Genomic DNA, 10,714 nt, shown 5'->3' on the forward strand with positions numbered 1-10,714 from the left:
TTATTTTAAAAAATTCAGGAGGGCAAATTATTATTTTTTTTATATGGAGTAACTTGTTTCTTTTTAATATTATAAGGGGTAAATTGAATTAAACCCGTGAAAAATTATTTTTCCAATTAAATTTGACTGAATCAAATCGATAAAAAAACAAATATATCTATATTATTGATTATCTTTTTAAATTATACCTCAATCATATAATATTCAAATCGATTAAAAAACAAATATATCTATATTATTAATTATCTTTTTAAATTATAGATCAATCATAAAATAAATATATTATATATATCATATAATTAATTCATTTTTTACTGAATCAAGTCGGAACAAAAATTTGCACAGTATCTTATTTAGATATTGGCCAGAATCCAATATGGTTTGGGACGCAAAAAATTGTAGCCTGAAAATCTGTGGGATAACCAAATATAGAAATTACAACGTCAACAATCAGTCAAGAATCTGTTGAGCCGCAACTCCATTTTCCCAAGAATATTTACAGTGATGAGGAGGGAACTGCGGAGGATTTATTATATACTAATTACCGTAATTCCTTCACTATTTTTGCTCCGACGAACCACCGGAAAATTCATATCTTTCGTTTATGTTGGGCAGAGAAATTACTCTGTAGCATAGGAGTGGAGGTTGCACTAAGATTCTTCATCTCTGCTGAATCTCTGCAACTGCACCTACGCAATCATCTCGCTAATCTCTGCTGAATCTCTGCAACTAGAGAGATCAATTACAATGACAAGTTGAAACTCTGAATGATAAAGAAATTACAATGACAAGTTAGAACTCTGAATGATAAAGAAATCAAGAACACCAACTTACACTTACACAGAAACCTTCTGATTGTTGATATAAAATGCAGGAATACGAGCAACCTTAGGCCAATCGTCGCATTGGTCGTTACAACACCTCTCTTTTAGCTTTGGACAATCTTTAATCATCAAAAGTTCAAGTGTGGGAGGCAATCCACCTTCAGGCAAACATGAGAGTTGTGGGCAGTTAATTATTTCCACATGCAAAAGGGAGTTCAGATGTGAAAGAAACGGAAGAACAACCAGTTCTCCACAATGTGCTATAATGAGGTGACGGAGATAAGGGAAGTCCCCATTCACGACCCCTGTCCATTTTTCTAGTTTGGCCATCGAATCAAATGATAGTTTTTCGAGCTTAGGAAATGCGACATGACGATGCTGATTAGTAATTTGATTCCTGCGACAGAAGAGACTGTTGATTTCTACGACCTCATTCATTTCAAGGATAGAGAGGAATTTCAGAGCTGGCAATTCCCCAAGCGGCGGTAGGGTATCGCAATATCTGCACTTGTAAAGGGTTATACTAACCACCTCAGTGAATGATGGATTAGATATCCAAGAAGGAAGCACTCCACCACTGTAGAAGAATATTTTCAACTCCTCGATTCCGAGAGGGGGTTGAAGAGACTCCAAGATTTCCTCTTCATCTGGGTTCTTGTTATCTTGAAGATCACTCCACTGCAATTCGATCTTTTTAAGGTCCTGTTTGTTACAAAGGTAAGCCTCTGCAGCCTCTTCCTTGGTTGAAACATTCTCAAGATTTGATATAAGAAGTGATCCTTTCAGCTTGTTCATGTCCTTCAGCTCTCCTATGCGACTACCTTCATCCTCTCCGACCAAAAATGCCCTTAGTGTGCGTAGTTTGGATAATTTTCCAATCCCTGCAGGCATCGACTGCAACTGGCCCACAACATCAAGAACCAAATGCCGCAGGTTAATCAACATACTCGTGCATTTGGGCAATGTCCTGAGGCTCAAACAACCATCGAGGTTTAAAGTCCGCAAATTGCTAAGGCAACGCATGGACTCAGGCAAACCCATAATTGGTGTCGCATACATGTCAAGACATTGCAATGCCTTCAAATTTTCAACAGAACTTGGTAGTGCCATTATGTCTGTGTGACTCAAATTTAAAATCTTTAAGGCCTGCAACTTCAAGAAAAGATCGGATGGTAGAAGATTTTTCATTTTAGACCCATAACAGCGATGAATACTCAGCATCTTCAGTTGGCCACAATGTTTGCTAGTCCAAAAATTAATGCAATCAATTTCCTTAAAGGCCAAAGACAAGCGGTCAACTTTGAGCGAATCAGTGATCTCTTCAGTGTCCAAATATTTCTGAAACTTAGGTTCTAAGTACTGTTGCTTTTGAATGAAAGCATTCACCTTTTCTTCACCAACTCTATACTTCATTTGGTCAATGCGATGATTATATCCAGCTGGCATAATGTAACCCAACTTCAACAAAGTGTCAAAGCACCGGATAGATTCTCCTTCCATTATTTCATCTTCTCCCAAATTTATCAAACCTTCAGCTATCCATTGCCAAACTAACATATCCTTAGTGAATTCATAATCAGATGGAAATATTGAGCAAAACAAAATGAAATCTTTCAAGTACTTTTCATTACGCAATACCACGTCTGTAGATACTTCCAACTTTGCCTCACGCCTAATTTCCTTTGCTTTCCCTTCATCTTCTTTTGCTCCTACATAAGAATGGCCTGCAGAAACATCTTTATCCCTTATTTTCTCCTCTAGTTCAAACGAATACCTTTCGAGGGAATCTGCATTAACTTCTTCAGTAATGGTGCTTTGCCTTGAAGCCAAGCAAAGACTCTGTCATGCAAATTAGTGTAAAGAAGCTGATTATACAACTTTGTGATGACACAAGTCCAAAAATTCTGAAACAACATAATTGGAAAAGGACCAGCTTGTAAAGAGAGACATTGGCTGAAATTTAGTATATTATTCATCAAGTATAGTCAGCCAGTGTGACCTTTGAGTTAAAATAATAACATGCAGGTCTATTAAAATAAACTAGTGCTAATGACCATATCTGTTTCAGAAAATGAGAAAGGAAAAGAATATAAGCAATACTACTCATACTGATCATGTTGACCACAGGTTAATAAGAACTCTTTCCAAGAACATCGTGAATTGTTTTTAGGTTTCACTTAATGATTGGTGTTACAGCTAATTCTTGTTTATAGACAAGAATAAAATCGTCCTTTCAACCCCATATTTTTTCCAAACATTTTAACATGATCAGATATCTAAAATATTTTCAGTTAAGAAACTATTCAAGCCTTGATTATTATTCTTAACAAAGAATAACTCAAAATTCATACCTTCTGATTCTCGTCATATTGAAAACTTGCACATGTATTGCCTCTAGTAGCCTGGCTGCTCAATTCTGGATGGGAATGAATTGATCCTGTAACAAGATTGGAGGTCATTATTCATCAAGCTTTGCTTTCCATCTTCCGACAGTTTAATTCGGAAAACATTAAACATCAGAATTCTGTAATTATAACAATCAGGATATAGATATTCACAATAATATAATGCGGGCATAGAGAAAAGAAATTTAACCACTGAAAGGAGTGGATCGATCTTCCGGCAATTTATCATCCATTGAAGGGGATTGAGGAAGATTAGAGATTTCGAGGTGAAAGGAAAAGAGAGAAACACACGGCTGAATAGTAAGAGAGAGAGTAGGGCTTTTAGTGAATGAGGGAAGAAGAGATATAAATAGGTAGTGGGTCAAACCAGTAAGTGGGCCGGGTCTTTGGATTGAGTAACCGGATGGGCCATAAGTAAGTAAGCCATCCATTGCTTGGGCCCAGCCGAATTGGTTTGAGCCATTTAATTAACAAGCACCTTTCATGATCTCTTCTGTTGAGCCTTGCAGTGCAAAAATCGCATTAGCTCCCATAGCCAAGCAAACATCCTCCAATCTGGAAGTTACCAAGATTTTGCACGAACCCTTGTGCTTGTGCAGCGGAATTCCAACTTTCTCTAAATCTAGCATCTTCCAAACATCATCCAGTATTATCAGAATCCTCTCTTCCACAAGCAATCTACACCGCAATTTATTTACTGTGGCCATAAAATTCCCCACTTCCACTTTAACACCCAAATAATCAGAAATCTCATATGCAATCCTCTCTGGGTCAAAAATTGGGCCAACCCATACCAACACAACAGATTTGAACAGTTTCTCACCTTTCCCCTTCTCCCCGATTCGTCCCGCCATTCTTGTCTTACCTATGCCCCCAAGCCCACAAATTCCAATTGTGTTGATATTTTCGTCCTTCAAAGCTGCTATGATGTTTTCCTCCATTAATCTTCTGGACTCAAATTCCTCAGCCATTTCCAAGGGTTAAGTGTTGAAAAACAGAAATATTTGGGGCTTTGTTGAGATTTTATCTTTCTCTGTATTTGGGGCCAAACGCCTGATTCCCCGTATATTTTCGCCACCTCCATGATGGCCACTTTTCGAGATTCTGTTATGCAGGTTATGTTCTGAGAATTCTTTGAATTTTATTGAAAACTTGTATACATAGGAATAAATCCAGAAGTTGTGTACTTTTTTCATTTTTGGGAAGCAAGATTGAGCTCTTTGAGCACTCAATTGAGAAATTTCTTTTTCATTGAATTTCTTTCTGGTATATATGCAGAAACGTGGTGGTGGCTTTGGAAATCTTGTAAGGAGAAAACAGGTTGATTCTGAGCATGCAAACTCATCTTCTTCCTCTAGAAGTGGCCAGCATCAGTTGGCCAAAGCTCTGACTGTACCTCATCTCATTGCCGTAGGTAAACATTTTCTGATATGCTGTTTGGTTCTTCTTTTTATACGTAATTTGAGTTTGTATGCTGCTTTTTCATTTCTTATGTTTCTCTGTCTCTGGCAATTGGTTTTATATTTGAAGGTGTTCTGCTTGGCTTTGGTTTAATTTTATTCAACTATGCCTCACAGTGTGATAATTTAATTATTTTGCTTGTGGAAATTAAATTCTCATTTTTGTGTTTCAACTTTAATCCTTTTAAAATTCTCATGTTTATGGGCTTCAGTGAAGTTAAGTTGCATTTTGTTTATATAGCTTTATACTACTAATATTGTATGTCTTAAATTATATAGACAAAAGAAGAGAGAAACAAGAAGATACGAGTTACGTGGTTCAACAACTTGGCCTATGTCATGCATGAGGCAGTTGCCGAAAGGGCTAGATCATGTTTTATTCTCTTATTTTTAAACTAGAATTGTCACATACATATAGGTTAGGTTTACTGTTTATGTAAGTGGAGAATATCACCCCATATCTAATCACAATCTACTCATGATCATACTCAATCCATGTTTGTCGTTTTGATCTTAATTAAATATTTGATTTCCGAATATGCATGGATAGATGATTCAATATCATTACCTATATCAATCGTTTCATGGACTTTGTTTGATCTTCTAGGAGTTGGTTCAACAATTGGTTCTGGGGTCTATATTCTTGTTGGTACAGTTGCTAGAGAGCATTCAGGGCCAGCTCTTACACTTTCCTTTCTGATAGCTGGAATAGCAGCTGCTCTCTCTGCTTTCTGCTATGCCGAGCTAGCAAGTCGTTTCCCTTCCGCTGGAAGTGCCTATCATTATTCTTACATATTCATTGGAGAGGCGTAATATTTCTGTTTTTAATTTTTTTGCATTGTTTAAATAGTTTTTCTGTTTTCTCATACCTTCGATATAAATTCTGGATATATCTATAATTTTCCGTGTATATATTATCATCTGTTAGACCTTTGCAATTGTGAAGTTCTTTGTCTTACTTCTCTTGTCTATCTGATTTTATGAAGTGACTTCCTTGTAAAGAAACCAACCCTTTGTTTCACACATTCTCCTCTCATATCTCCCATGGATAGTGCAAGGAAATATTTGACTAGTTCATAAGTTAAGTGGTGAGGAATTTGTCTAGCAATTTGGGTCAACCATTTTGGCAAAGTGAGGACTAAAGGGAAGTAGTTGTTAGTGCGACCCATTTTGCCAAAGTGACATTTGCGGGTTCTCACCTTGTGTGTCCAGGGAATGATAACTACAGTCCTTTGCTCAATGTGAAAGATACATTTTTGTATTTAAATTTAACATTTTTTTTTTGGAAAGTGTTGCTTGGTTGATTGGGTGGGCATTGATGTTGGAATATACTATAGGAAGTTCTGCAGTTGCTCGCGGCTTGTCCCCCAATCTGGTGCCCTACATACTCTTGATGTTTCGTCTTTTTATTAAGTCTTGTATCACGTTTTTCAGATTCTTCCAGTACTTCTTAACGTGTATAATAAACAATACATTTAATGCTCAACAAACAACATTGGCTTTAATATTAAATGATCATTTAAGGTTTTATTTTTCATTCTGCTAATCAGTCTTCATGCTTCTAACTGAACGTTTCTTGCCATTAATCGATGATGGATACTTGGTGGCAACTAAGTTTTTGTTTATTTTATTTATTTCTTCACCAGGCCTTGCTTTTCGGAGGTCCAAATAGTCTCCCTTGTTTTATAGCTCGGCAGGCCATCCCTGGATTTGGCATTGTGGTTGATCCATGTGCAGCTATCTTAGTTATTGTGGTCACGGGTCTTTTATGTGTGGGAATTAAGGAGGTTTCTTTCTAATATTAATTTTCTGCTCCTGAAATTTACATGATTAACCTTTGCAAACTCAAAAAATATGATATCTGCAGAGTACTCTTATCCAAGGAATTGTTACTACTGCCAATATATGTGCGCTGATCTTATCTGTGTCACTGGCGGATATTTGGGCCTCAAGACTGGATGGCGTGGTTATGAACTTCCTTCTGGGTAATTATTGTTCATCTTGGTAAAATTTTCTGCTTTGTTCTTGATTTTCTTTTTTAAGAAAAAATTATTTTCCTGTCCTAGGACTATGAATTTGCTAATGGAACTTCCATATTGTTAGATATTTTCCCTTTGGGATCGAAGGAATGCTTGCTGGCGCTTCAACTGTTTTTTTTTGCATATACAGGGTTCGATTCCGTTACTAGTACAGCAGAAGAGGTTTGCTAGTCTCTCTGAGAGCTTTTCTGTTTTCTATAATAGTTGTGGAATAGAGCCTGCTAGTGACTTTTCTCTCCATGTGCAGGTGAAAAACCCTCAAACAGATCTACCTATCGGTGTTGGTTTTGCACTTTCTATATGCTGCACCCTGTACATGTTGGTTTCCATGGTTGTTGTTGGTTTAGTACCCTATTACACAATGGATCCGGACACTCCCATCTCCTCTGCCTTTGCTAGTTGGGCGGCGTAAGTTAAAAGTTTTGCTCTGGGATATTTGGTTGAGTCTTGTGTGAGCTTTGTGCATTTTATTGCTCTAGCTCCTTTCTCCATCATTGTCTTTACTTTAATGCAGGTATGTAGTAACTATTGGATCTTGTACTGCTCTGTGCTCATCGTTCATGGGGTCTATCCTCCCCCAGGTAACTGATATTCATCCCTGCAACACCAATGAATTCGAGCTCTATATTTTAGCTAATAAGTGACTTCTATAACCATCGAAAATTTGTGTGATTTTATTGTTTAGCATCCCTAAGTCTGAAGAACTGATAACTTAGATCTTTTAAAGTTTCCAGTCTATATGGTCATTTTTGGTAGATGTGGTATCCAATGTCCACTGTAGATAGGACAGGAATATAGTTTACATGGTCCTTCGACGAGATTATGCTTTTCTTTGATGTGTCCGTGTGTTTGTAGTAATTATCAAACTGTTGTATGCACGAATCTTCGCAACCTCAAAGTTTCACTTTGCTCCCTCCAATTAAGAAAATATATTTACTTCTCCAATTTTGTTTGTTTTTAAAATATTCGAGGAAAACATTGAAGTTAAAATATTAAACTTTAAAATTTTTGTTTTAGTAACTACATTAGGCAATTTATTCATACCAGATTGAATTTTATACTTAAAATTACTATATAAGAAACATAACTTTATTTATGAGGTTGGTCTAACTAGGAGTTGTAAATGAGTCTTCTGAAAATTTTTATCGAGTTTGTATTCGACCTTGGTTGAGAAACTTCAAATCTGAGCTTAGTTCATTCTACAGTTGAGCCTATTCTAGTTTGAGCTTGAACTTAAGGCCTACTATAAAAAGAGTAATTATTGTACTTCAGTATGGTATCTTTCTAATCATTTTAAAATAGTTATTGTATTATATTTAATATTTTTCTTGTTATTATCTTAACTTTTATACAATCAGATTTATTAGATTTCAGATTTGTTAAATTTAAATATAATCTTTAATTGTTAGTATGTTTATTATATTATAGGATTACAGCATAAGGTAAATATACTATTATCATTATTATTATTAAAACTAATGCATAATTATTATTACTGCCACTATTATTACCAATAAAATTATAGTAGCACTGAAAGTATAAGTAAATTGAAATAAGTTCATTCGCAGCTGGAGATCATTTGGATGAGCTTGGATCGAGTTAGAGCTCGAATTCAACAAGTTAAAGCTAGCTCGAGAACTCGAGCTTTAGCGAGCCAGCTCAAGTTTCTTTACATCTGTATGTCTGCCTGAAACCATCTTTTGGAAAATGAAGCATATTGAAAGGAATAGCTTCAAATTTTGAGAATAAGAATGTAGGACGTTCATTTGCGACTGCTTTGGCCTTACGACATTAGAATAGACATCTTAAACTCTGCAAAGATTGTTTGTTTTGTGAACAAGCAGCCTGATTTGATCTCTTCGATCTCCTTCCTTTAATGGTACCTCTTCTCCTTAAATACGAGATTATTTTGTCGAGTTCCTTGGAGAGAACTATCTCCCTCATCCGTGAACGCTGTGCTGCCTATCCAATTGTGTGGGCTTTGGGTGAAATTATCCTTATTTAAAGTTCTGATGAGATTTTCTAGAAAGTGCTAATTATAAAGGGGTCAATTACAATAGGCGCCTATAAAAATAATGAAAGGCAAAAGGAACTCCCCTGAAAGGAATGGGATCCTATGAACTTTTGAAAAGAGTGCGGTGTGACTCCCAGATGCGGGAGGTAGTAAGCTTCCTTTTTAGAAGTTCAAGGGTAGCATTGCTATTGTTTTTTGTTTAGAAAGGTTTTGTACTTATTTTCACATTAGGGTAAAATGCAATTAACCCAATTATTCAATGACTATTTATGATGATTGAGAATAAGTTAATTTATTACTGAAAAGATATTCTATTTTGTAACTTAAATAGAAAATTCAGTTTTTTAATGGTGTATTTCAAAGTAGTTGCTTCTTTCAAATAAAAATTTTAAAACTTCATAATTTTCCGAAACATTATTAAATGAGAGCTCTATGCTTTCAGTTGAAGGTGGCAAGGGGCTAGAGTGACTCCACCCGTGTGGTTGGGGATTGCAACCAATATTCACCCATAAACTTGGATCACATAAATCATCCAATCTTTTTGAAGACTTTTCTTCTATTGGGACCAATCCTATGACAGCCTTTTCTTTTTCACATCAAGTCACTGACAATGATGTTCAATCTATGCCTTTCTGGTCAAGTTCTTTTAGGTAAGAGTACTATGGTTGGTGTCATTATCTAAACGACAAATTCTTGGGCCAATTGATATATCTGGGATTTGTGCACACACCATGTAATCTATAGTCTCTCAGGCTAATGAAAATTTCTTAAGAATATTGATCTCTATTTTCTCAACTAAATTTTCCTTTTTGCTTGTATCTATATAACAGTCACGAATATTAAGGGCAATGGCTAGAGACGGCTTGCCGCCATCATTTTTTTCAGATGTCAGTAAAAGCACTCAAGTTCCTGTGACTGGACTGATTGCCGGAATCTTGGCATTCATCATGGATGTGGAACAGTTGTCTGGAATGGTACGCCGCTGTTCGTTTTTCTTTCTTATATTGTGGCGGAGAAAGATTGATATTCAGTTTTGAACTTTTAGGAAGTGAACCTTTAGAAATTGGTTACTGTTATTAATGGGAAGTTCTTTTTGCATGGCCTTGATAGCTAAATTCTACCTGCAGGTCAGTTTGGGCACACTTCTTGCATATACAATGGTGGCAATTTCTGTGCTGATACTAAGATATGTCCCACCGCATGAGGTTCCACTTCCACCATCTTTTCAGAAAGCGATAGATTCAGTTTCTTTGCAGCATACGATCGAATGTAGTTCCAGTGATGTCTTTGTGGAGAACTTAGATGTGTATGATTCAAACCCGGAGAATAGTCCACTTTTAGTCAAGAAAGTAGCAATTGTTGGATATTCTCCTACAGAGAAAGTGGTGCGGAAGTGCAATTGTTTCTAGAATATTCATTCCAGTAACTTTTAAAGTAGTGATTTGACATTTACTAGTACCTGCAATTTTATACAGTCAAATTAATTTTATAAACCCAGAAATTATATCTAATTTCTTTAATGTTTGTTTGTGTTTAACAATTAGACCCATTCATTAGTAAAATTTCACCAAGATTTATTGCTTCAGTAAAAAATTTGAATGAAAATTCATATTTAGCCCAATTAACTTATTATTTACTTATTACAAGTCAAATAGATATTTTATGACCAAATTAACTTTATAAGAGGAAAGATATACTTACCCACATGCATTATCGTGTGAAAATATATAAACGTTGGTTGACCAAAAAGGTCCATTCATTAGTTTATACAATCAATTAACGGTCATGACTAACTTTGATCATTTTAAGAAAAAATTAAAAATTAAAATTATTAAGGCCGAAATATAAGGTATCAAAATAATTTAATAACCAAGTTGAAGTACCAAAAGTAAAATTATTCCCTACTGGATTTAATTGGATCATTCGAATATAAATTATATCGGTGTAAACTTGGATTTCAATATTTTAATTC

At 35.6% G+C, this 10,714-nt stretch overlaps 1 protein-coding gene and 1 pseudogene across 5 annotated transcripts in view; one reads left to right on the forward strand and one right to left on the reverse strand.

Moving 5' to 3' along the window:
* Positions 1 to 3,545, reverse strand: part of LOC105162709 (putative disease resistance RPP13-like protein 1) — a 28,741-nt gene extending 25,196 nt beyond the window's left edge. Inside the window, exons 1-4 of one of the 5 annotated variants that reach the window (XM_011080804.2) lie at positions 3,420 to 3,545; positions 3,176 to 3,261; positions 841 to 2,663; positions 365 to 723 (exon numbers count right to left, since the gene is read on the reverse strand). In XM_011080804.2, the coding sequence (XP_011079106.1) occupies positions 690 to 723; positions 841 to 2,663; positions 3,176 to 3,261; positions 3,420 to 3,462 (1,986 nt within the window). In that variant the 5' untranslated portion in view covers positions 3,463 to 3,545 and the 3' untranslated portion in view covers positions 365 to 689. Of the gene's footprint in view, positions 1 to 364; positions 730 to 829; positions 2,664 to 3,175; positions 3,262 to 3,419 lie in introns of those variants that run through there. The other 4 variants (XM_011080803.2, XM_011080806.2, XM_011080805.2 and 1 more) reach the window with 4 other exon arrangements.
* On the forward strand, positions 4,209 to 10,261 carry LOC105162708 (annotated as a pseudogene).

The sequence above is a fragment of the Sesamum indicum genome, linkage group LG5 (assembly GCF_000512975.1).
Source record: "Sesamum indicum cultivar Zhongzhi No. 13 linkage group LG5, S_indicum_v1.0, whole genome shotgun sequence".
NCBI lineage: Eukaryota > Viridiplantae > Streptophyta > Magnoliopsida > Lamiales > Pedaliaceae > Sesamum > Sesamum indicum.